This window comes from Schistocerca nitens, chromosome 1 (genome assembly GCF_023898315.1).
Source record: "Schistocerca nitens isolate TAMUIC-IGC-003100 chromosome 1, iqSchNite1.1, whole genome shotgun sequence".
NCBI lineage: Eukaryota > Metazoa > Arthropoda > Insecta > Orthoptera > Acrididae > Schistocerca > Schistocerca nitens.
In genome coordinates, this window is record NC_064614.1 from 1,303,111,238 (window position 1) to 1,303,139,121 (window position 27,884).

The window sequence follows — 27,884 nt, forward strand, 5'->3', positions numbered from 1 at the left end:
CATTTCACGTGTGTACGGTTAATATCAGGAATCGGGTAAAACATCAAATCTCCTACATCTCTGCGGTCGGAAAAAGATCCTGCAAGAACGGGACAAATGACGACTGAAGAGAATCGTTACAACGTAACAGAAGTGCAACCTTTCCGCAAATTGCTGCATATTTCAATGCTGTGTCAGCGTGCGAACCATTCAACGAAACATATTCGATATGGGCCTTCGGAGCCGAAGGCCCACACGTGTACCCTTGATGACTGCACGATACAAAGCTTTACCCCTCACCTGGGCCTGTCATCACTGACATTTGACTGTTATTTATTTATTTATTGTTCCGTGGGACCAAATTAAGGAGAAATCTCCATGGTCATGGAACGAGTGAATACATGAAATTATAACACGATAGTAGAAACAGATAAAATGAAATGGTGACTTGAATCATGTTGCCTGGTTGGACGACTCTCGTTTCAAACTGTATTGACCGGATGGACGTGTACGGGTATGGAGACAACCTGATGAATCCAAGGACCCTGCATGTCAACAGGGGACTGTACAAGCTGGTGGAGGCTCTGTAATGGTATGATGCGTGTGCAGTTGGAGTGATATGGGATCTCTGATACGTCTACATACGACTCTGATAGGTGACATGTACATAAGCATCCTGTATCATGACCTGCATCCATTCATGTCCATCTTGCATTCCGACGGACTTGGGCAATTCCAGTAGGACAGTGGAAACGTCCAGAACTGCTACAGAATGGCTGCAGCAACATTGTTCTGTATCTAAACACTTCCGCTGGCCACCAGACTCCCCACACATGAACATTATTGAGCGTATCAGGGATGGCTTGCAACGTAATGTTCAGAAAAGATTCCCACCCCCTCGTACTCTTACGGGTTTATGGACAGCCCTGCTGGATTCATGGTGTATGCTGTATGCTTGCGTTGGCCCTACATGATATTAAGCAGGTGTACCAGTTTCTTTGGCTCTTCAGGGTACTTCGGAAAATATGGAGTTCTGAACGCGAACGAATCATTTATAGTAGGCTTGTAGGAGAGCGACTGGCGAATGTAGAGGGAGGGTGTGCTTACCTTAGCAGGCAGCATGGGCTGCCACTTGTTGCTGTTGACGCGCGACGTCGGCGCCCTCGTCGGGGTGGGCGGCGCGGGCGGTCCCAGGGGCGGCACGGCGGCCGCCAGGCCGGTGGGCGGCGCTAGCGTCGCGAGCGGCAGGCAGTGGGCGGCGGCGTACGAGGGCGGCGGGTCGCGCAGCAGCAGCGGCTGCGCCTCCGCGTCGGCGCCGCTGGCGTGCAGGGAGGACACCTCGACCGCCGCGATCACCTGCTCGTGGCCGAGGCCGCCGCCCAGCAGCGACACCACCTGCCCGCACAAGCGAGGCCGCTGTCAGCCCACTGGCCAGCGCTGTCTCCCCACGTACATATGCGCTCTTAAAACAACTAAGGTCACCTCGGTGTGGGAGTAGCGTCTTGGGCTACTCCATCCAGGCTTCGATCCCTGTCACTAAAGTTGGAAAAATATCACCATCAATCATGGCCAAAGGCCCTGACATCCCCATTCTGCCAATAACCTTCTGAGACAGCTGTGGGGAACAGTTTAGTCCTCGATGTAGAAAACTGGCCACAATAGACGAAAGGATCAGCAGTGAGCAACGCTTTGAAGATATAGAAGTCAATGGAACCCATTGCATTAAAGGCACGTAATGGGCCTCCACAAGACGTATGGCCTGTAAATGAAGAGAGTCTTGACGATCTCCCCAATGACGCAAGATTCTGGATTAGTCTCCCATTTGGATATCTGGGACTGCCAAGAGGAAGGTAAGCAGGAGCAAAACAATAATATACGAAACAGTAACATTCTAAGAATGTGAGTGTGGCATGTCAGAAGTGTGAAAGTGGTAGGAAAGCAAGAAAAATCTGAGAAGAAAATGTTAAATCTTAAACAAGATACAGTGAGTGTTACTCAGGTAAAATGGGAAGACTCAGACAAATGTACAATATTATCAATTTATTCAGAAAATGGTGTAGTGGGTGTAAGATTTGCTGTGCTTGTCCACAAGGTATATGGCCAGTAACTGAAAAATAGTTGTTATGATCTCTCCATTGACATAAGATTCTGGATTGTTCTCCCACTTGGATCTCTGGGACTGCAGAGAGGAAGGTGGGAAAAAAATCTGCAAAACAGTAACATTCTAACACTTTTGTTGTTGTTGTGGCCTTCAGTCCTGAGACTGGTCTGATGCAGCTCTCCATGCTACTCTATCCTGTGCAAACTTCTTCATCTCCCAGTACTTACTGCAACCTACATCCTTCTGAATCTGTTTAGTGTACTCATCCCTTGGCCTCCTCCTACGATTTTTACCCTCCACGCTGCCCTCCAATACCAAATTGGTGATCCCTCGATGTCTCAGAACATGTCCTATCCCTTCTTATAGTCAAGTTGTGCCACAAATTTCTCTTCTCTCCAATTCTATTCAATACCTCCTCATTAGTTATGTGATCTACCCATCTAATCTTCAGCATTCTTCTGTAACATCACATTTCGACAGCTTCTATTTTCTTCTTGTCTAAACTATTTATCGTCCACGTTTCACTTCCATACATAGCTACACTCCATACAAATACTTTCAGAAACCTCACCAATTGAAAACGTCTGGTCGATGGTGTCCGATCAACTGGCTCGTCACAATACGCCAGTCACTACTCTTGATGAACTATGGTATCATGATGAAGCTGCATGGGCAGCTGTACCTGTACACGCCATCCAAGCTCTGTTTCACTCAATGCCCAGCCCTATCAAGGCCGTTACTACGGCCAGAGGTGGTTGTTCTGGGTACTGATTTCTCAGGATCTATGCACGCAAATTGCGTGAAAATGTAATCGCATGTCAGTTATAGTGTAATATATTTGTCCAATGAATACCCGTTTATCATCTGCATTTCTTCTTGGTGTAGGAATTTTAATGGCCAGTAGTGTATCCCGATAGCAGGAATAACGGACGGGCCGGCCACTGTGGCCGAGCGGTTCTAGGCGCTTCAGTCTGCAGTACAACCAAAGAGGATGGACGCACATTTCGTGGTGAGATCGTTTATCAGGCAGCACAGCGTTGCACAGATGCTCAACAAACTCCTGTGGCAGACGTCAGAAGATGTGCACTGCGTATCACGAAGATTATTATTGAATTTTCAAGAGCATGTTGCAAGTCAAGTCGGCCAATACGTTACGAACTTTCATACTCGTATTGACCACAGCAAGATAATCAGAGCAATTAGATTCGATATTCTTCCTGGTTATCAATACGGACCGGAACATGATAGCGAGGAAATGGTAGTAGTACAGGAAGTATACGCTCCATCTCACATCGTAGGGGGGAGTTGTAGCTGCAGATACGTTAGTAATGCGAACTGTTAGCTAGTGACGCTATTTTGCAAGCATGAAATGAAGTGATATTATTGTACCGCATCACTGGCTAGGAGGCCACGTCCAGGGTCGCTCGGCTTCCTGGTGCAACGTCCTTCTATTTGACGCCAGTCTGGTGACTTGCGCCGCTTTGTGATGAGAATGGAATGAAATGAGTGGGATAACACGTACATACCGCTCTAGAATGATGAAAATCTCGAATCTAGCCGAGATTCAAACCTGAGACGCCGCGATCTAGATTACAGCTGACAACGGATAGTGTTCAAGTCTATGTTAACGTGATTGATGACATAAAAATGAACTCTATTTCTCGATCTGTGAACCTGACAGATGAAGCTTTTCCCGTTACGACGCTGCTGCAGACTTAGCGAATGCCCTCTGACCAACGTGTTCAACTATTCTGATAGGAAATTTTACATTTGCTCTTGGTCAGTTGTCGAAATGCCGGCCGTGGTGGCCGAGCGGTTCTAGGCGCTTCAGTCTGGAGCTGCGCGACCGCTACGGTCGCAGGTTCGAATCCTGCCTCGGGCATGGATGTGTGTGATGTCCTTAGGTTAGTTAGGTTTAAGTAGTTATAAGTTCTAGGGAACTGATGACCTCAGCTATTAACTCCCATAGTGCCCAGAGCCATTTGAACCGTTTGAAGTTGTCCAAATGCACTAATTATTCGCTCTTTTGTAGTGCGGTTTACATTAGTTTGCTTTTCTTACGCATTTTATCTAGTGTCTTTATTCTTAATTGTTTCTTAATTCGTGCATTTACGGCCTCTGCGAAGATATATAATAGATTAAATAATGCTGAGGGTTAACTGGAGATGGGACTGAATTTTTCTGGTGAAGCGAATTGTTCAGAATATTTTCTAATATTTCGAACAAAGTTTAAATCTGGTAAAGGAAAAACAGTGCCCATAGTTCTATTCAGGAAGGGTGCTCCTGGTAGGTGCAACTACGTAGCAATGCATCGCCCACCCACCATGTCATAAGAAGAAATGTTGTGCTCAATCAAATCGACATGCACCATGTTTTACAAGTAAATACCTCTTGGCAGCGATATACGCTGTGGTAAGAATAGTGAGTTCAACAACCTGGCCCAGAGGAAATTCACACGAATCTTCATGTTGGAAACAATTAACGCAGACTGTAGCAAAATCATAGCAAGAGATGTAAACAATAGAGTAATTTGGTTCATATTTCTTTGATTTACGAATAGGTTTGCCATATTTCGATAAAAATCAGTGTATTGAATTTTCGCTCTTGTGGCTTGATATTTACTTAGATGCCTTCTCCATGAAAGGAATAGGCAGCGTACTGCATAGAAATGAATACTTTCAGCAAGAAAATGCAATTTATAGGCACCTAACGATACTATATATGATGGGTGGAGATTGGAAAACATGCATCTATAGCAGTATGTGTGAGTGCATGGCCAGCATCTGACCGAGCGAGGGGGCAAGGTGCTTGGTACACTGTACTGGCATTCGAGGGGACGACAGTTCAAACCAGCCTCTGGCCATTCTGATCCCGGTTTTCCGTGACTTCCCTAAATCGCTTCAGGCAGATGCTGGGATGGTTCCTTTGAAAGGGCAGGGCCGACTTGCTTCCCCATTCTTATCTAATCTGAGCTTGCGTTCCGTCCCTAACGGTCTCACTGGCGACGGGACATTATTCACTAATTTCACATTTCACGGCTTCTGAATTGTTGCAGGCAGTGATTGAAGGTCCGTGCTCGCCTGTTAGCGAGACAACACAGCGACGTGAACTTCATGCGTTCAACATTTGAAGTCGGTCACCTCGTAGCAGGCCATAGCTCACACAGGCACATAAAAGTGCGTTTCTTGAATGGGCTAGAAATCGTTAACGTGGACAGTAGCTGACTGGAAGAACGTAATGTGGTCTGCCTGACGAATCACATTTTTGCCTGTATTCTGATGGCGCATGTCATCGAGTGTACCAAAGGCCAAATGAAGCATTTCATCCTGAATGTAAATCAGATTCAAGCAGGAGGTGGATCTGTGATGTTTTGAGGCTGTTTTTCTTATCGTGAACTGGGCCCGCTCACTGAGTTGAACACTAACATGAACCAGCATGTTTATTTAAACATTCTGAATGATCAGATATTGCCTTTAAGTCAACATCAGCATGGTGAGTTTGCTGTGTTAACACCGGTATTTTTCAAGATTACAGCAGCAGAGTTCACCGGAGATCGAAGGATATGGGACTTGTTTTCTGAACACTCCCTCCCCCACACATCTAGATTGGCCTGAAAATCAACCTGATGGGGACATGCTGGAACAGCGCGTAAAACGCCGACACCAGTACCCCCGCAATTTGGTTGAATTTCGCTGTCAGATACTCAGCGAGTCGCTTAACCTAAAGCTGCACAACCTTCTGGAGTCACTTCCTGACAGAATCCAGGTGGTTATGAACTCCAGGGGCGTAATTACGGGATATTAAATGATGTTTGTGATTATTTCTAGAGGAGTGACTAAATTCTTTTCCGGTGAGCCTATCTAGGATTACCGTATGTGTCGCTATTACACTGAAGCGCCAGAGAAACTGATATAGACACGAGTATTTAAGTACAGAGATATGTAAACAGGCAGAACGCGGCGCTGCAGTCGGTAATGCCAGTATTAGACAACAAGTGTCTGCCGCAGTTGTTAGATCGGTTCCTGCTGTTACAATGACAGGTTATCAAGGTTTAAGTGAGTTTGAAGGTGGTGTTACCGACGGGGCACGAGCGATGGGACACAGCATCTCCGAGGTATCGATGAAGCGGGGATTTTAACGTACGACAAATTCACGAGGGTGCCGTGAGTATCAGGAATCCGGTAAAACATCAAATCTCCGACATCGCTGCGGCCGGGTATAGATCCTGCAAGAACGGGACTAACGGCAACTGAAGAGAATCGTTCAACGTGACAGAAATGTAACCCTTCCGGATATTGCTGCAGATTTCAATGCTGGGCCATCAACAAGTGTTAGCGTGCGAACCGTTGAACGAAACATCATCAATATGGGCTTTCGGAGCCGAAGGCCGACTCGTGTACGCTTGATGATTGCACGACACAAAGCTTTACACCTCACCTGGTACCGTCATCACCGCCATTACACTGATGATGACTGAAAACATGTTGCCTGCTCGGACTAGTCTCGTTTCAAATTGTATCGAGCGGATGGACGTGTGCGGGCGTGGAGACAACGACATGAATCCAGGGACCCTGCATGTCAGCAGGGCACCGTTGAAGCTGGTGGAGGCTCTATAATGGTATGAGGCGTGTGCAGTTGGAGTGATATGAGATTCGACTCTGACAGGTGAAACGTAAGTAAGCATCCTGTCTAAAAAGTGGTTAAAATGACACTAAGGACTATGGGACTTAACATCTAAGGTCATCAGTCCCCTAGACTTCGAACTAATTAAACCTAACTAACCTAAGGACATCACTCACATCCATGCCGGAGGCAGCATTCGAACCTGCGACCGTAGCCGAAGCGCGGTTCCGGACTGAAACGTCTAGAACCACTCGGCCACAGCGGCCGGCTGCATCCTGTCTGATCAGCTGCATCCATTAATGTCCATTGTGCATTCGGACGGAATTGTGCAATTCCACGAGGACAATGCAACACCACACACGTCCAGAATTGCTACAGAGTGGCTCCAGGAGTAATCTTCTGAGTTTAAACACTTCCGCTGGCCACAAGACTCCCCAGACATGAATATTTTGAGCATATCAGGGATCCCTTGTAACGTGCTGCTCAGAAGAGATCTCCGCCCCGTCGTACTCTTACGGATTTATGGACAGGCCCGCAGGATTTATGATGTCACTTTCGTCAAGCACTACTTCAGCCATTAGTCGCTTCCATGCCACGTCGTGTTGCGGCACTTCTGCGTGCTCGCCGGGGCGCTACAAGATATTAGGCAGATGTACCAGTTTTTTTGGCTCTTGAAAAATACAGCATGAAGCGGTCTTGGGAATACCGAGTGCAAGTGTAATTCAATAATCTAAACGCTCTGAATTTTCACAGTAATTGTATTGAAAGCTTTGTACATAGTTCTACTTGCATTGTACTGACATTCCTACCTTTATTTTAATATAGGGTTAGTAACGCAGTTTAATGCCAAACTTAGAGAGATTAGCTCGAGCCGGCCGGAGTGGCCGACCGGTTCTAGGCGCTTCAGTCTGGAACTGCGCGACCACTACGGTCGCAGGTTCGAATCCTGCCTCGGGCGTGGATGTGTGTGATGTGCTTAGGTTAGTTAGGTTTAAGTAGTTCTAAGTTCTAGGGGACTGATGACCACAGCAGTTGAGTCCCATAGTGCTCAGAGCCATTTGAACCATTTGAGTAGCTCAAAATACGTACTATACTGGTTCAGTTTGTTTCGCTATGACAGCTAGCTATAAATGTGGAAAAATGTACGTTAATGTGAGTAGGAAGAACAAACCTGTAACGCTGGGATACAGCATTACGACTATACTGCTTGGCAGAGTCACGTCGTTTAAATATCTGGGCATATCGCTGCAAAGCGGTATGAAATGGAACGAGGAGCTGAGAACTGTGGCAGGGAAGGCGAATGGTAGACTTTGGTTTGTTGGGAGAATTTTAGGAGAGAGTCGTTCACGTACCGGAGACGGCGCGACCTCTTCTTGAATACTGCTCGAGTGTTTGGGATGTGTACTAGGTAGGACTGAAGGAAGACGTCAAAGTAATTGAAAGGCAGGCCTCTAGCTCTGTTACCGGTAGGTTCGAACAACACGTAAGTGTTACGGAAATGTTACGGGAACGCAAATGGGAATCCGTGGAGGGATGGCGACATTCTTTTCGAGAAACACTGCTGAGAAAATTTAGAGAACCGGCATTTGGAGCTGACTGCCGTGTGATTCTACTATCGCCAACATACATTGAGCGTAAGAACCACAAAGATAAGGTAACGAGAAATTAAGGCTCATACAGAGGCATACAGACAGTCGTTTTTGCCTCGTCGCAGTTTGTGGGTGGAACAGGAAAGGAAATGAGTAGCAGCGGTGCGGGGCATCCGCCGCCAAGCTCAGGACGGTAGCCTGAGGATTGTCTGTGTAGACACTGATGTCGTTGCATAGTTAGAAGAGCGGAGCATTCTGTTACAGTTTTTTCACACGCGTATTTATTGTAAGTGGCGTATGGAATATGGTGTCGCTGACTATCACTTTTGCTACGCATTGAGATGTTGGCACAAAAACGTTACAGAAAGTTTACGGCCTTCTCAGTGTGAAGACTGATTTGAGCTTGCAAGACGTGGTGGTTTTCTTTTTTTTCCGTGACTACTCACTTTGTCACGGTGTACCGTAAGTGCCTCCCCGTCTAATTAATAAGCCGTAACGTCAGATTGTTTCCTTCTGCACCTGTAGATCAGGTTCTTTACGTAAGTGCAATTCAGTCGCATCGCCATACAGCAAATGCTGCAAGCTGACAGACGCCTCAGCTGGACAACTGCAGTGGCTCGTTCAAGTGTCGCACTTGCTCTTCCTTTGCTTCACTCTCTTTCTTCGTCCAAGGAGAAAAACATGAAGCAAATTTTCCACTGAGGGTATCTATGTTGTGAACTTGTTTTCGAATAAGAAGACTAAGAACGATAACTGCTGATGGAATTATTATCTGACGAGGAAATCCATGTAAGGATAAACTACCCGCGGACGCGTGGCCTTTATAAGCGTTCTCCTTGTCCAGGCATAGGCATGACCTGCGCTATTTGCAGAGAAACGTGGAGTTTATACCAACTGTGGCGACAAGTCGCATTTCTAGGTTCATAGGGCCACTACGTCATTCCAGCGACTTGCAGACCGATCGCATAGGGGCACAGGTGCATCAAACGGAGGCGGCCCTGTACATTGCTGGGTGTACAGGAAACATGTGCAGGTCGCGCAGGGTACGGTGGCCGACTTCGCAGTGACCAGTTTTGGTCCAAAGGGCTGGCAGAGTTCATTCGTTTGTTCGGAAGGGGAGGCCCATAAGTGTTTTCCATGTTTCGGCCGGTCAGCGGTAACAGAATCGACGCGCGCACCCTATAATATTTCTCAAACGATTTTACAGAAACTATTCGGTAAAACAAATTAATTTTTGCTTTACTTATAGCTTTATATATCAGGTTCATGATGATGTGCCCATCATTTCGTTAATGTTCATAGTTATTGAGATATTTAAGTGAAAGTAAGACACTGCGCGAAATTGGGAAATATGCGCAATGAAAAATAGAGCTCGCTATGATTTTGCATGTAGTGCAAACTGCATATTCTGTTGTTGCATATCTAATTTAACTAACATATTGAATTTTTCTTTACACTTAGGTAGAGGTATCCATCTGTTACCAATCTTGAAAAAAGAGATATGATGTAGCACACTCATTTCAGATCGCGCCTTGCCAGGGTTAAAGTGAAAGTGGAATGTTCACAGCATTCCTCATATTTCATAAACGATTTCAGATACTGCAATGAGATTTTGGCAAATGATACCACGCAAAGGGGACAGTATTTTACCACATCGTCATTATGTAACACTTATCTACCATGTTATGCCAATAGCAACATACTTTTTCGGTGAAAGAATGTAATTTTTAAGGGACCTCAATAGCTCGTGAAACGAGAAAGGCTATGGGTCCTTGAAAAAGGCTATGAGTTCTGCAACAACGTATGTGAAGACATTACACTTTTTGGACCGAAGATGTGCTTTGACTTCACTTTTCCCCAGTTCATCACTTAATAAACCACTGTTTCAGAATTCTTTCGCAATTTGGTATGCACAACATATTAGTGAGGTGAGACAGTGTAAACTTCACTGTGCTTTGGCGTACGAAGCAAATTTTGACATGGCAACCAGACAGATGTGTAGGTTTTTCTCAAAATTCGCCACTCATCAGGCTTCTCTGATAGTTACAAATGGCTAATAAGCCAGGCGAAAATAAATCGCTGCATTTTCGGTGGAATTCTTTGTGGGTACTGACGAAAGCAGGGGTGACAGTGTATGTGATGGAACGGTCGCATGCAAGCGTGGGCGTGGAGACCACTTTATGTGTACAAAAAATGTGAGTGTAGCACGGCATTTCCCCTACGGCGCTCCGAGCGACCCCCCACCACCGCCGCTCTCCCCTCCCCACGCTTCCACAGCCAACTGCGCATCTAGCGGCCACCGCATTTTGCGCGCACACACTGATTGGGATGCCGGATAGGATATTCGCATGTACTCACTGAAGCCTCCATTCTCCCCGTTCTTGCATACACTAATTATTTCTCTTTTCTGGACCTGGACTTCGATTTGGAACTCTGATTATGTGTTGTACAGACGATTTCATCTGTGTTCATCGGTACTGATTTCGATTCACATTATGCGCATTTGTAACATTCGCCCTCTAAGGAACACTCTTCCACCGACTTAGCGTCGATTTCTGCTTTCCACACGCTACAGATCCCGTTGGCGTGAACTGCCTAGGACACAATCTGATCAAAAGTGTCCACACGCCCCTATTTAATGTGTAACGGACCAGCAGATGTCACGAGAAGGGAAACCGTTCCTGTAAAAGGAGGCGAGAAGTAATATGTTGTCAGGAGGGAAGGGAGCAATAGCAGTATAATGGGTCGTTTAGGAGAGCTCGAGCACTTTGAATGTGGCCTAGTCTTTGGATGTCACCCGAATAACAAATCCATCAGGGACGTTTTAATCATTCTGAAGTTGCCTGCGTCTACTGTTTGTGATGTGGCTGTGAAACAGAAACGTTAAACAACAACCTGAGCCAAACCAAGGACACGCATACCTCGTGTACTACCGGCCAGGGAGCGTAGAGCAATGCCGAGGGCAGCTGTAAAACTCGAGTGAAATCAGAGTAAGGAATCACTTGTTAGGAACAAAGTACTACCAGAAGTCCAGTTAGCACTATTACTGTGGGTAGGCAGTTAAAAAGAATGGAGAACAGTGCTCGATCAGGTCTTCATAACCCGTACACTGTTGTAGTGAATCACAAGCGCCGAATGAAGTGGCGCCGCTGGACACTGGATAACTGGAAAGGAGTGACTTGGGAGTGATGAGTCACGCTATACCCTGCGGCAATCGGATGGAAGTATTTCTCAGAGAACTTTACCACCCACCATGTAGAAAAAATTGTGTATTATACTAAAATGTTACAAGTAGTCACAGTCAAGCTTCAGTAGCCCACTACAAACAGTACTGTAGAGTGCTTAAACATGTTATTAGGAAGGCAAAGAGTATGTGGTACGCAAATAGAATAGCTAATTCACAGGATAAAATTAAAACCATACGGTCGGTTGTGAAGGAAGTGTCTGGTCAGCAGCACAAGGTCAACGATATAAAGTCAGTTCGCAGTAAAAATATTTCTGTTACTGATAAATCAGATGTATGTACAGTATTTAACAATCACTTCCTGAGCATTGCTGTCGAGACCGAGCGACGTGGCGCAGTGGTTAGCACACTGGACTCCCATTCGGGAGGTCGACGGTTCAATCCCGCGTCCGGCCATCTTTATTTATGTTTTCCGTGATTTCCCTAAATCGCTCCAGGTTAATGCCGGGATGGTTCCTTTGCAAGGGCACGGCCGACTTCCTTCCCCGTCCTTCCCTAATCCGATGAGACCGATGACCTCGCTGTTTGGCCTCTTCCCCCAAACAACCCCCAACCCCATTACTGGTGAATTAAATAAAAACTTAGTTTCTGCACGGAATCATATTACTCTCTTGGAAAATGCCTTTCCGAGATTGATGTCTGAAATACTCTTCTGTGGTACTGAGAAGGGGGAGATCGAGCCAATAATTAAATCACTAAAGACTAAGGACTCTCATGGATATGACAGAGTGCCTAGCCGAATATTAAAGTACTGTACTGCACATCTTAGCCCAGTATGTACTCATATCTGTTATTTTTCGTTTGGTCAGTTTCCTGAATGATTAACGTACTCAGTAGTAAATCTGCCTTATAAAAAGGTTTCAGGGATAACGTAGACGATTTTAGACCTATTTCTATGCCATCGGTGTTTGCTAAAGTCACTGGAAAGGCTGTGTATGTAAGGATAATTGATCATTTTATATCACACAATTTGCTATCAAATGTACAGTTCGGCCTTAGAAGTGGTTTAACAACTGATTATATATATATATATATATATATATATATATATATATATATATATATATATATATATATATATATAAGGTGTTTGGTTGTGTTGATCAGAAAATATTACTCCAGAAGTAGAACCATTATAGAATACGAGGAGTAGCTCACAACTTGTTCACCTCTTACTTTAACAAAAGCAAAAGGTCATTGAGAATGGCTGTGATGTGGGGTCTGAGTGGGGCACGGTCAAATGAGAGGGGGGGGGGGGGAGGGGGGCATCGGTGTTGGGGTCACTAGTGTTCCTTATTTATGTAAATCGTATTCCCTCTATTATTACAGGTAATTCTAAAATATTTCTGTTTACTGATGACACTAGCTTGGTAGTAAAGGATGTTGTGTACAACATTGGCTCTGTCTCAAATAGAGCAGTTCATCACATAAGTTCAAGGCTTGTAGAAAATAACCTAACGCTGAATCACAGTAAGACACAGTTTTTAAAGTTTCTAACACACAGTTTAATTTCACAGAATGGACATATTATTGGTGAAACTGAACAGTTCAAATTTCTAGGTGTTCAGTTAGACAGTAAAATGTCGTGGAAAGCCGACATTCAGGCTCTTGTTCAAAGACTTACTGCTGCCATTTTTACTATTCGAACGATATCTGAAGTAAGTGATCGTTCGACAAGAAAATTATCCTACTTCACTCATTTTTACTCGCTTATGTCGTATGGTATTACATTTTGGGGTAACTCTACCCGTTCTCAAAGGATATTTTTGGCTCAGAAACGCACAGTTCGGGCAATGTGGTGTAAGTTCCCGAACCTCTTGTCGACCGCTCTTCAGTACTCTGGGTATTCTGACATTCGTCTCTCAATATATATATTCTTTACTGTCGTTCCTTGTTAACAGTGTCAGCTTGTTCCCATGTTAATACTAAGCAGAAATCCAATCTGAATTTTGATCGCACTTCCTTAACTCTTCTGCAGAAAGGTGTGCAGGATACTGCTGCATCCATTTTCAATAAGCTACCATAAGAATTCAAAAATCTTAGCAGTAATCCACGTGCTTTGAAATTGAAACTGAAAAGTTTTCTCCTCGGACACTCCTATTCTATCAAGGAGTACCTTGAAAAATTAAGCTGATTGCTATGTTATATTGTTGATTGCGTTTACGTAAACCTATGGCTTGACCTTTTTTGGATTCATAAATATTTTATTTTATCTGTTATTACTTTTATGTTGTAATTTCATGTACTGAAAGGTTCCATGACCTTGAAGATATGTTCCTCAATTTGGTACTACGAAACCAGACGTGTAAATAAAATAAAAAATTAAATAATGAAGTACAGTACGTTACAGTATGGGCTTATCTTTTGCAACTAGGCTGTGGGTCCCTTATTACGCTTAAGAGAACGCTGTCTAAGGGAATAAACACCTTGTCATAAAGAAGCATCTGTGAGGCAAAGGTTTGTGGACAGTAACATTCCTGAGATGCAGTGGCCTGCCCAGAGTAACGACCTGAGCCCAATGTAATACCTATAGGATGAGTTAAACGTGGACTTCGCCCTAGACCCCACCGAAGAACATCACCTCTTTGTCTGGTTTCGGCTCTTGAGGAAGAATGGGCAGCTCAGCTATTGCTCCACAGACACCCAGACGCCTCGCTGGGAGAGCCCTCAGTGGAGTTCGAACCGCCATAAAGTGGGAGTCTGGGCAGAGCCCCTGTTAGCGCCCTCTAACAGCTGCCCAGCAACTTTTGATCAGGCACTGTATGCGTCATACGCACAATGGTGAATATTCTTCGAGTCGTTGCCGGATTGTTGCAGTAACATCAGTGATTTACCGCTCCACCCCTACCCAAATCTCTATACACAAAGCCTCCCCATTCCTACACCGCTAGCAACATTACCTATTGGTGGGTAGGAAGAATTACTGTCGGTGCGCCGAAATTCTCTAGCCGGCCGGTGTGGCCGAGAGGTTTTAGGCGCTTCAGTCTGGAACCGCGCGACCCCCACGGTCGCAGGTTCGAATCCTGCCTCGGGAATTGATGTGTGTGATGTCCTTAGGTTAGTTTGGTTTAAGTAGTTCTAAGTTCTAGGGGACTGATGACCTCAGAAGTTAAGTCCCATAGTACTCAGAGCCATTTTGAACCAGAATTCTCTAATTTTACCGCCACTGACATTATGCGAGCTCTGTTTGGCAGAAAGGAAACTATTTTTAACTGATACTGCACCGCAGACTGCCGCAAGTCCAACAGAAATCGTGCAAGTGAGGCACAAGCAAAACACGCTTGTGTCTCCCACTTGGTACTGGTGCCTATTTACTTACAATCGGGCTGTGGAAATAAGCCAAGCTGCAAACTGAGCAGTTGGTCTTTCGCCCCACTCTACTGCGTTCATGTCGTCTGGCAAGGGTCGCATACTGGCCAACATTGCTCAAGAGTAGGTCAGAGGAAGTTTCTGTGATCTACCTTAGATAAATTACCCTTCGTCAGTATTTTTTCAGTGATGCTCAGTCGGGTATTTGCCTCCCTTACACCCATGTTAAAGTTGGTAATTTGCCCCAAGTTGCTTCGAATGAACATTTCTGTGCGTTTACCAAGAGTGGAAATGTGAATAAGTTCCAAGAGCCATTTTGTTTTTTCAGGAAACGCATTTTCGATGCTGACGTATTGTAGGTAATCTGTTGCAGGTCCCTAGACTTCTTCCATGTGCCAAATCACGGAAGAAATTTTTCAGACAGTCGCTACTAGATTGAGCATGTTTTTGCGTCAAGTAGTCCTTCCCTCTGGGGTAAGAAGTGCCATGCGTTGAGGTTTTCTCCGTTTGGTTGATGCACAGTTTGTGTGGTAAATAGAGTATACGCAAGCTTTTGAATAGGTAAAACATCTTTATAATGGAAAGAGATAATTTGGATTTTAAAAATAGTACAAAGCAGACAAAACAACTTGTGTACTAGAAAATGTAATGTAAAGCCATTTTCTCCTCAATAGGACAGGGATGTTACACTGCTTTGTAACATCTGATCCTAAGAACAGAATTGTGCAAGAAACGGGAGTCAGTACCGAAAGTTACTTTTCTTGAATTTAATATTGTCATTCTCGTGTAACGAATTAAAAGGATATGAAAAAAGGGTTTTTGTGGACTACTGTTTAGCTAGTTCTACTTTCATTATCACAAACAAAACTTAGTGCTTCAGTATTTATATCATTTAAAATAAAAACATTCTTATTGGCGCTTAGAAAATCCTTGATATAGCACCTACAACGTCTTAAAATTATTTATTTTTTAATTTGCGTCATTATTTTTTGCAGTGATGAGATGAGCAGCATAATTCTGTTGTATTTGAATATCGTCTCAATTGTTTGATGGCGTATAAGTTACGTACGAAAAGCAATACATGGTTTAGGGATCCTCCTGAGAAATGTGACATTTGCCACTTAGAAAATTTGAAATTTTTACTTTTCAGTTATTGTTGTGGATTCAGGGATTGGTCGCCAGTGGCGTCACAGAGCAGTATCTGGTCTCTAAACCTATTTAATGGCAAAACAGTGCATTAATTGAAGTGGAAAATCAGCTCCAATCCATACACCAACCGTTGGTCACCAGCAAGTCAGTGTACATCTACAATCAGTTATGTAATCGGACGAGTTCTGTATACACAACTGTGAGGGCTGCAGTCTCAACGAGCCGGTGACAACGTGCGTTTAGTCATTTAAATTCGTATGCTGTGGGGAACAGCAACAGTCTTGTCGTGCCTTTGGAACTGTCGTTCGGTTCAAACGGAGTTGAAACGTATGTCCCATCAAACACTTTTAGATTTTTTCATGGTCTCCCTAGTCGTATTGGGACGGCTCCTCAGAAAAATGCAAGGCCGATTTTATTCCATTTCCTTTCGCTATTCAAGCTTGTGCTTCACCCCTAATGGCACTGACGTCGACAGAAAGCCAAACCTTGATCTTCCTTCTTTCCTTTATTTTTACACTACTTTGGCATCTGACGAAATCCACGCTCCGGAAACGACTGCTTGGGTTCTGTTCTGTGGGAAGTCTTCTACCCAGTGATACACTTGGTGCGATTATTCAGGTTTCGTTCAGTAAGTGACGGTGTAGAATTATACTAAGCGCCTTCTGAGTTTCAAGGAATAAGACATCAATCTGGTTTCGCTGTCTACATTAACCGGAATCTCGTGAATGAATAACCTGGGTTTCACACGATCGATGTCTTCGAATTCGTGTTGAAGAGTAGTATGGACTCTAAAAAGGTCTTTGCAGGCGAATACAAGTATTAGACAGTTATAGATTGTATTGGGGTTGTACCCGTGGTCTAGGAGTACCGTCTTTGATTCATAATCAAAAACGTCTTCGATCCCGGGTTCGATCCCCGCCACTGCCTAAATTTTGATAAATAATCAGCATTGGCGGCCGAAGACTTCCGGCATAAAAAGTCAGCCTCATTCTGCCAACGGCCTTGTCAAAGAGGGCGGAGGAGTGGATAGCGGTTCAGGGCACTCTCTTGTCCTAGGGGTGGGAAATTGCCCCTAAAGGCGGAAGAATCAGCAATGATCAACGACATGAGGATGCAGAAGGCAATGGAAACCACTGCATTAAAGACACGTAACGTGTATCCACAGGACATGTGGCCTGTAATTGAAGAAGTGTCATGATGATCTCTCCATTGGCAAAAGATTCTGGAATAGTCCCCCATTCGGATCTCCGGGAGGGGACTGCCAAGGGGGAGGTTACCACTAGAAAAAGATTGAATAATCAATGAAAGGATAACGTTCTACGAGTCGGGCGTGGAATGTCAAAAGCTTGAACGTGGTAGGGAAACTAGAAAATCTGATAAGGGAAATGCAAAGGCTCAATCTAGATATAGTAGGGGTCAGTGAAGTGAAGTGGAAGGAAGACAAGGATTTCTGGTCAGATGAGTATCGGGTAATATCAACAGCAGCAGAAAATGGCATAACAGGTGTAGGATTCGTTATGAATAGGAAGGTAGGGCAGAGGGTGTGTTACTGTGAACAATTCAGTGACCGGGTTGTTCTAATCAGAATCGACAGCAGACCAACACCGACAACGATAGTTCAGGTCGCAAGCTGAAGATGAACAGATAGAGAAAGTGTATGAGGATATTGAAAGGGTAATGCAGTATGTAAAGGGGGATGAAAATCTAATAGTCATGGGCGACTGGAATGCAGTTGTAGGGGAAGGAGTAGAAGAAAAGGCTACAGGAGAATATGGGCTTGGCACGAGGAATGAAAGAGGAGAAAGACTAATTGAGTTCTGTAACAAGTTTCAGCTAGTAACAGCGAATATCCTGTTCAAGAATCACAAGAGGAGGAGGTATACTTGGAAAAGGCCGGGAGATACGGGAAGATTTCAATTAGATTACATCATGGTTAGACAGAGATTCCGAAATCAGATACTGGATTGTAAGGCGTACCCAGGAGCAGATATACACTCAGATCACAATATAGTAGTGATGAAAAGTAGGCTGAAGTACAAGACATTAGTCAGGAAGAATCAATACGCTAAGAAGTGGGATACGGAAGTACTAAGGAATGACGAGATACTTTTGAAGTTCTCTAACGCTATAGATACAGCAATAAGGAATAGCGCAGTAGGCAGTACAGTTGAAGAGGAATGGACATCTCTAAATAGGGCCATCACAGAAGTTGGGAAGGAAAATATAGGTACAAAGAAGGTAGCTGCGAAGAAACCATTGGTAACAGAAGAAATACTTCAGTTGATTGATGAAAGGAGGAAGTACAAACATGTTCCGGGAAAATCAGGAATACAGAAATACAAGTCGCTGAGGAATGAAATAAATAGGAAGTGCAGGGAAGCTAAGACGAAATTGCTGCAGGAAAAATGTGCAGACATCGAAAAAGATATGATTGTCGGAAGGACAGACTCAGCATACAGGAAAGTCAAAACAACATTTGGTGACATTAAAAGCAACGGTGGTAACATAAAGAGTGCAACGGGAATTCTACTGTTAAATGCAGAGGAGAGAGCAGATACGTGAAGAGAATACATTGAAAGCCTCTATCAGGGTGAAGATTTGTCTGATGTGATAGAAGAAGAAACAGGAGTCGATTCAGAAGAGATAGGGGATCCAGTATTAGAATCGGAATTTAAAAGAGCTTTGGAGGACTTACGGTCAAATAAGGCAGAATGGATAGATAACATTCCATCAGAATTTCTAAAACCATTAGGGGAAGTGGCAACAAAACGACTATTCACGTTGGTGTGTAGAATATATGAGTCTGGCGATATACCATCTGACTTTCGGAAAAGCATCATCCACACAATTCCGAAGACGGCAAGAGCTGACAAGTGTGAGAATTATCGCACAATGAGCTTAACAGCTCATGCATCGAAGCTGCTTACAAGATAATATACAGAAGAATGGAAAAGAAAATTGAGAATGCGCTAGGTGACGATCAGTTTGGCTTTAGGAAAAGTAAAGGGACGAGAGAGGCAATTCTGACGTTAGGGCTAATAATGGAAGCAAGGCTAAAGAAAAATCAAGACACTTTCATAGGATTTGTCGACCTGGAAAAAGCGTTCGACAATATAAAATGGTGCAAGCTGTTCGAGATTCTGAAAAAAGTAGGGGTAAGATATAGGGAGAGACGGGTCATATACAATATGTACAACAACCAAGAGGGAATAATAAGAGTAAACGATCAAGAACGAAGTGCTCGTATTAAGAAGGGTGTAAGACAAGGCTGTAGCCTTTCGCCCCTACTCTTCAATCTGTACATCGAGGAAGCAATGATGGAAATAAAAGAAAGGTTCAGGAGTGGAATTAAAATACAAGGTGAAAGGATATCAATGATACGATTCGCTGATGACATTGCTATCCTGAGTGAAAGTGAAGAAGAATTAAATGATCTGCTGAACGGAATGGACAGTCTAATGAGTACACAGTATGGTTTGAGAGTAAATCGGAGAAAGACGAAGGTAATGAGAAGCAGTAGAAATGAGAACAGTGAGAAACTTAACATCAGGATTGATGGTCACGAAGTCAATGAAGTTAAGGAATTCTGCTACCTAGGCAGTAAAATAACCAATGACGGACGGAGCAAGGAGGACATCAAAAGCCGACTCGCTATGGCAAAAAAGGCATTTCTGGCCAAGAGAAGTCTACTAATATCAAATACCGGCCTTAATTTGAGGAAGAAATTTCTGAGGATGTACGTCTGGAGTACAGAATTGTATGGTAGTGAAACATGGACTGTGGGAAAACCGGAAGAGAAGAGAATCGAAGCATTTGAGATGTGGTGCTATAGACGAATGTTGAAAATTAGGTGGACTGATAAGGTAAGGAATGAGGAGGTTCTACGCAGAATCGGAGAGGAAAGGAATATGTGGAAAACACTGATAAGGAGAAGGGACAGGATGATAGGACATCTGCTAAGACATGAGGGAATGACTTCCATGGTACTAGAGGGAGCTGTAGAGGGCAAAAACTGTAGAGGAAGACAGAGATTGGAATACGTCAAGCAAATAATTGAGAACGTAGGTTGCAAGTGCTACTCTGAGATGAAGAGGTTAGCACAGGAAAGGAATTCGTGGCGGGCCGCATCAAACCAGTCAGTAGACTGATGACAAAAAAAAAATATTTTATTGACGTCGGTGGCAACGTCAGTAATTTGAAGCACTTATTCCGTAGCCCTTCTTAAAAACTGTCACCAGCTGCAGCTTCTTCCAAACATACGAGATGCTCCGCTGCTCCCGACATCTAGGGTAAACTGTTGGTCTGATACAGAATATAACAGCTATCCTGCTAGGTCCAGAGGCGAACGCATTGTTGACGGGCTTCAATTGCTTTCCAATTCCACAGTCTCTGTGTACCATTTCTACTTCAAAGGGAAAGGTGTCATTTCTGGCAAACAGCGTTAAATACTTCAGTTCTTTCTTCATCATTTACATATCGTGACAAGCAGTCGTCATAAAACATTCAACGAAGCTTCGATGTGATTCTGAACATCGTAGTGTCACTATGCCTTAAGGGTGCGTTTGTGGACGTGATGAAGACCGCCGAGTAATTTCTCGGAGTTGTTCGTCTCATCATTCATACCTTGCTACTAAAGTTTCGCCTTCAACATTAAGCTATCGTATAGAGGCCTTTTTATTGCCAGATCTATAAGATGAAATTGCTCGAGTTTGTGGTGAAATATGCCAAAATTGATATAAAGTAATAGGGTCACGACGTGATTATGAACCAGATAAAATTTCCCGACTATCGTTCGGTCACGCGAAGAAACTTCAAACCTAAACCTGATGCCAACAATAAGCAGGAAAGCGTCGCGCATGAATGTAGAAGTATCGAGGTTTTTAGTTGCGCGTCAACATGTAGAGATCAAAAGGTGAGTATTTAATGGCAGTACGCGAAATATCTGAACTGATCTGGTCATTCCGAGAAAGGGTAAGAAACAGCGATCACAGAAATTTCGTATTACGAGTAGTCTCACTTGTTGCCAAACGCATGACAGCAAAGTAGACCGCCTGCGATGAAACTTTTACAGCTTTACATCTCTTGTAAGCTCTGAATGCCCTGTATACAGGTGCAATAGATCATGTGCGCAATACAAAGTGACCGCTGTACGAAGCACGTCAGTAAAAGGTCACCACGAAGAGAAATACTGAAGTATTGACACGTAACACGTTGTTATACAAGCGTATGACTCTTGACGTTAGTACGTCTGCCAGTTGCAGGAAACAGTTACGGGCCTGTTCATCAGTTATTAGCTACATCTGCCCACAAATTCACTGTAAATATGTGCTGATGGCTCTTCGCAACTGTAGTGTTTGGTATTCGTAACGGTAGACTCATTCCAGAGTACGGTTGACATTACAATTTGCGACACATTCGTTTCTGGGCCCAGATTTCCAATGCCATATTGGTACATTTTTCCTCTCTCGTCATCTTTGAGAGTTTGTATTGTTATTGCGGCAAAACAGTGATTTCTTTTGGGAGGGTGCCTCAGGCTGATAAATCTGAACGACTTCTTTTCCACCAGGCTGCTAGTTTAAACAAGTTCTTTATTCAGATCAACTAGCTAGTTTCTAACGTTTGATCATTCTGGAAACTGGCTTGCTTTTTGGCTCACCAACTGTACTGTGTGTCTGAACACACAGTGCACCGAAGACTCATAACGAAGGGCCTCCGCAACCGATGACCCATACAAGTGCCAATGTGAACGCCACATCGGCAGGCACGACTGAAATGCGGGCGTGCTCATCATCGGCACTGGAGGCAGCGCGCAGTTGCAGAGCGTTGCATCTTGTGGTGAATCGTCATGGCGATGGGAGGAGGCGAATCTGTCGCCTTTCAGGGAACATCTCCTTGACACCGGTACTGCAGGTCAGAGACAAGCTGGTGGCAGCTTTATTATGCTCTGGCGAACATTCACGTGGGCATCCGTGGGTGCAGTAGATGGTGGAAGGCACCATGACGGCCAAGGAGTACCGCACACTGCTTACAGACCAGGTTCACCATGACGATCGTGTTTCCCGACGGCAGTGGCATTTTTCAACAAAACAATGCGCCACGTCACAATGCCTGGAGTGGTTCGAGGAACACAGTGGTGAGTTCCAGTTGATGTCCTGTCCCCCCCCCCCCCCGCCCCCCCGCTCCACAACTCGCCAGATCTGAACTCGATCGATCGAACACATCTGGGATGTGACTGAACGTGGCGTCAGAGCTCACCGCCCCCGTCCCCAGAACTTGCGGGCATTAGGTGACGTGTGTGTGCAGATGTGGCCCCGAACCCCTCCAGCGACCCACCAACACCTCATTGCTCATTGCTTCCATGCCGCGATGGGTCGCCGCGGGTACGCGTGCCAAAGGTCGTAACGTTCCGGTTAATTACTGTAGCCGCCCCTTAATTCACTTTGATTGCGACTGTTACTAATATCGTAACTCACTGAAAAGCTCTCCGAAATATCAGTATTACTACACGTAAAAAAAAAAAAAACTGCAGTGCGTGCCGAACGAACTGGGTGCGCAACATCATAAATTACAGACTGAAGCTGTCGAGGATGCAAATGTAGGGAACTCCAACAACATGTAAGTGAGATTTATGATCTAATATTTTTCTGCGCATGACTTACATCTTTCGCTATTGCTGTGAAGAACAAAAATATATTTCGGTTGTAAAGTCTTTTAGGTGGACTGGGATATGCCCAACAGCAAGGCACTGCTGGGAGGAACCATTTCTCTGTTGGTTACCTGCATCCTCTAATGAGAATGCCGTTGAGAGAGACAAAATTGTCAATATACTTAGCCGAAAAAAGACATACAGCAAAGGCAGATAAACCTGTTGCTCCTGTGCGACGGATGCAGAATGAAAGACGGTCGATGAAGGAAGAGCCAATTAAGCCATTACATTCATTTCCATAATTTAGATTAATGTAATTATTATTTCGTTTGGTTTCATTTTCTACCGATAATTGTGTTATAATACATCGCCGGGACTTATTCTACTGCTCAGGAGTCGCACATCGTAAGAACAAATGCACGACACCAGTGGAATGGCCCTAACAACGCAGTAATTGAATTGCGAAGCAGAGAAATGATTCATGAGGTGTGCTCTCGGTGTACATGGCGTACAGCTCAAACAGGGCTGCGTGGTCCTCAAGAGAGATACGCTCCAAGAGAAGAGAAGTAGAGGGTTACAAATTTGGCTATTCGGGTTAAGGACAAACACTTACCACGAAGAAATAAATGACCTAAGAAATTCGGTGGCAAGCGCAAAAAATTGTTCAATAAACACATTAAGCATTCAGTAAACGATTCCTATGAAGACTTTTGAAAGAATTACAAGTTCTCGAAATGTCGACACATTTAGTTATTTTAACTAATGACATAGTCGACTAAGAAGAAGGCCATCTCTCATTTATTGGAAGATTTCAACTCATCCAGTTTTACAGAATCTTAAAATTTAGAGCGAAGCGAACTTCTATGCGGGTTGGTTTTAACAGTTTTCCCAAAGAAAATCGGTGTCGAAATCTGGCAGAAAATCCAAACAGATTCTGGTCATGTGTAAAGTACACCAGCAGCAAGACGTAATCACTACTTTCACTGCGTCATAACAATGGTTACGTCACTGATGACAGTGCCACCAAAGCAGAGTTACTAAGCATGGTTTTCCGAAATTGCTTCACAAAATAAGACAAGTAAATATTTCAAAACTCGAATCTAGAACAGCGAAGCAACCTAAATCACTTAAAAAAGGCAAGATCTCCGGTCCACATTGTATACCAGTCAGGTTCATTTTAGAGCATGCGGATACAATAGCTCCATACTTGTCAGTCACATACAAGCGTTTGCCCTTCGAAAGAGCCATACCTAAAGACTGGAAGTTTTGTGTCAGCAGAAGAGCCAACACCGTGTTACGAGTGGAGGCCGAAATGCTCGCGTTTTAGCTCACGCAGGCTGGCGTGAAGAGGGAAGAACTATACTGACAAGGAATAAGAATTCAGAAAGCGGACATATTTAGTTTGATACGTAACTTTAATCCATTAATGATGAACGTTTATTTTATTTATTTATTTATTGTTCCGTGGGACCAAATTAAGGAGACGTCTCCATGGTCATGGAACGAGTCAATACATGAAATTATAACACGATATTAGAAACAGCCCCCCCCCCCCCCCCATGAACCATGGACCTTGCCGTTGGTGGGGAGGCTTGCGTGCCTCAGCGATACAGATGGCCGTACCGTAGGTGCAACCACAACGAAGGGGTATCTGTTGAGAGGCCAGACAAACGTGTGGTTCCTGAAGAGGGGCAGCAGCCTTTTCAGTAGTTGCAGGGGCAACAGTCTGGATGATTGACTGATCTGGCCTTGTAACAATAACCAAAACGGCCTTGATGTGCTGCTACTGCGAACGGCTAAAAGCAAGGGGAAACTACGGCCGTAATTTTTCCCGAGGGCATGCAGCTTTACTGTATGATTAAATGATGATGGCGTCCTCTTGGGTAAAATATTCCGGAGGTAAAATAGTCCCCCATTCGGATCTCCGGGCGGGGACTACTCAAGAGGATGTCGTTATCAGGAGTAAGAAAACTGGCGTTCTACGGATCGGAGCGTGGAATGTCAGATCCCTTAATCGGGCAGGTAGGTTAGAAAATTTGAAAAGGGAAATGGATAGGTTAAAGTTAGATATAGTGGGAATTAGTGAAGTTCGGTGGCAGGGGGAACAAGACTTCTGGTCAGGTGACTACAGGGTTATAAACACAAAGTCAAATAGGGGTAATGCAGGAGTAGGTTTAATAATGAATAGGAAAATAGGAAATCGGGTAAGCTACTACAAACAGCTTAATGAACGCATTATTGTGGCCAAGATAGATACGAAGCCCACACCTACTACAGTAGTACAAGTTTATATGCCAACTAGCTCTGCAGATGACGAAGAAATTGAAGAAATGTATGATGAAATAAAAGAAATTATTCAGATAGTGAAGGGAGACGAAAATTTAATAGTCATGGGTGACTGGAATTCGAGTGTAGGAAAAGGGAGAGAAGGAAACGTAGTAGGTGAATATGGATTGGGGCTAAGAAATGGAAGAGGAAGCCGCCTGGTAGAATTTTGCACAGAGCACAACTTAATCATAGCTAACACTTGGTTTAAGAATCATGATAGAAGGTTGTATACATGGAAGAACCCTGGAGATACTAAAAGGTATCAGATAGATTATATAATGGTAAGACAGAGATTTAGGAACCAGGTTTTAAATTGTAAGACATTTCCAGGGGCAGATGTGGACTCTGACCACAATCTATTGGTTATGACCTGTAGATTAAAACTGAAGAAACTGCAAAAAGGTGGGAATTTAAGAAGATGGGACCTGGATAAACTGAAAGAACCAGAGGTTGTACAGAGTTTCAGGGAGAGCATAAGGGAACAATTGACAGGAATGGGGGAAAGAAATACAGTAGAAGAAGAATGGGTAGCTTTGAGGGATGAAGTAGTGAAGGCAGCAGAGGATCAAGTAGGTAAAAAGATGAGGGCTAGTAGAAATCCTTGGGTAACAGAAGAAATATTGAATTTAATTGATGAAAGGAGAAAATATAAAAATGCAGTAATTGAAGCAGGCAAAACAGAATACAAACGTCTCAAAAATGAGATCGACAGGAAGTTCAAAATGGCTAAGCAGGGATGGCTAGAGGACAAATGTAAGGATGTAGAGGCTTATCTCACTAGGGGTAAGATAGATACTGCCTACAGGAAAATTAAAGAGACCTTTGGAGATAAGAGAACCACTTGTATGAACATCAAGAGCTCAGATGGAAACCCAGTTCTAAGCAAAGAAGGGAAAGCAGAAAGGTGGAATGAGTATATTCAGGGTCTATACAAGGGCGATGTACTTGAGGACAATATTATGGAAATGGAAGAGGATGTAGATGAAGATGAAATGGGAGATACGATACTGCGTGAAGAGTTTGACAGAGCACTGACAGACCTGAGTCGAAACAAGGCCCCCGAAGTAGACAACATTCCACTGGAACTACTGACGGCCTTGGGAGAGCCAGTCCTGACAAAACTCTACCATCTGGTGAGCAAGATGTATGAAACAGGCGAAATACCCTCAGACTTCAAGAAGAATAAAATAATTCCAATCCCAAAGAAAGCAGGTGTTGACAGATGTGAGAATTACCGAACAATGTTTAATAAGCCACAGCTGCAAAATACTAACACGAATTCTTTACAGACGAATGGAAAAACTAGTAGAAGCCGACCTCGGGGAAGATCAGTTTGGATTCCGTAGAAGTACTGGAACACGTGAGGCAATACTGATCTTACGACTTATCTTAGAAGAAAGATTAAGCAAAGGCAAACCTACGTTTCTAGCATTTGTAGACTTAGAGAAAGCTTTTCACAATGTTGACTGGAATACTGTCTTTCAAATTCTAAAGGTGGCAGGGGTAAAATACAGGGAGCGAAAGGCTATTTACAATTTGTACAGAAACCAGATGGCAGTTATAAGAGTCGAGGGACATGAAAGGGAAGCAGTGGTTGGGAAGGGAGTAAGACAGGGTTGTAGCCTCTCCCCGATGTTATTCAATCTGTATATTCAGCAAGCAGTAAAGGAAACAAAAGAAAAATTCGGAGTAGGTATGAAAATCCATGGAGAAGAAATAAAAACTTTGAGGTTCGCCGATGACATTGTAATTCTGTCAGAGACAGCAAAGGACTTGGAAGAGCAGTTGAACGGAATAGATGGTGTCTTGAAGGGAGGATATAAGATGAACATCAACAAAAGCAAAACGAGGATAATGGAATGTAGTCGAATTAAGTCGGGTGATGTTGAGGGTATTAGATTAGGAAATGAGTCACTTAAAGTAGTAAAAGATTTTTTGCTATTTGGGGAGCAAAATAACTGATGATGGTCGAAGTAGAGAGGATATAAAATGTAGACTGGCAATGGCAAGGAAATCGTTTCTGAAGAAGAGAAATTTGTTAACATCGAGTATAGATTTAAATGTCAGAAAGTCTTTTCTGAAAGTATTTGTATGGAGTGTAGCCATGTATGGAAGTGAAACATAGACGATAAATAGTTTGGACAAGAAGAGAATAGAAGCTTTCGAAATGTGGTGCTACAGAAGAATGCTGAAGATTAGATGGGTAGATCACATAACTAATGAGGAGGTACTGAATATGATAGGGGAGAAGAGGAGTTTGTGGCACAACTTGACCAGAAGAAGGGATCGGTTGGTAGGACATGTTCTGAGGCATCAAGGGATGACCAATTTAGTATTGGAGGGCAGCGAGGAGGGTAAAAATCGTAGGGGGAGACCAAGAGATGCATACACTAAGCAGATTCAGAAGGATGTAGGTTGCAGTAGGTACTGGTAGATGAAGAAGCTTGCACAGGATAGAGTAGCATGGAGAGCTGCATCAAACCAGTCTCAGGACTGAAGACAACAACAACAACATTAGAAACAGATAAAATGAAATATAAAAAAAAAACATATTCAGGTGACAAGTAAGTTTAAATAAAGAAAATCAACAATGTAACACTGGAATTTGCTTAATTATTTAACTCTTCCCTTGACGGTACATGATTCACAATGTTATATGTTCGGAATACATTCTTGAGCATATTTCTTATAGTAACTGACTATGGCGCCTTGCTAGGTCGTAGCAAATGACGTTGCTGAAGGCTATGCTAAACTGTCGTCTCTGCAAATGAGAGCGTATGTAGACAGTGAACCATCGCCAGCAAAGTCGGCTGTACAACTGGGGCGAGTGCTAGGGAGGCTCTCTAGACTAGACCTGCCGTGTGGGTCGCTCGGTCTGCAATCACTGATAGTGGCGACACGCGGGTCCGACGTATA

The 27,884-nt window shown here is 43.8% G+C and overlaps 1 protein-coding gene across 1 annotated transcript in view; it reads right to left on the reverse strand.

The window, feature by feature from the left end:
* LOC126234303 (solute carrier family 35 member G1-like) overlaps positions 1 to 27,884 on the reverse strand; it is a 272,461-nt gene that overhangs the window by 41,141 nt on the left and 203,436 nt on the right. The window contains exon 4 of the mRNA XM_049942993.1: positions 1,087 to 1,374. Within this exon, the coding sequence (XP_049798950.1) occupies positions 1,087 to 1,374 (288 nt within the window). The remainder of the gene's footprint in view (positions 1 to 1,086; positions 1,375 to 27,884) is intronic.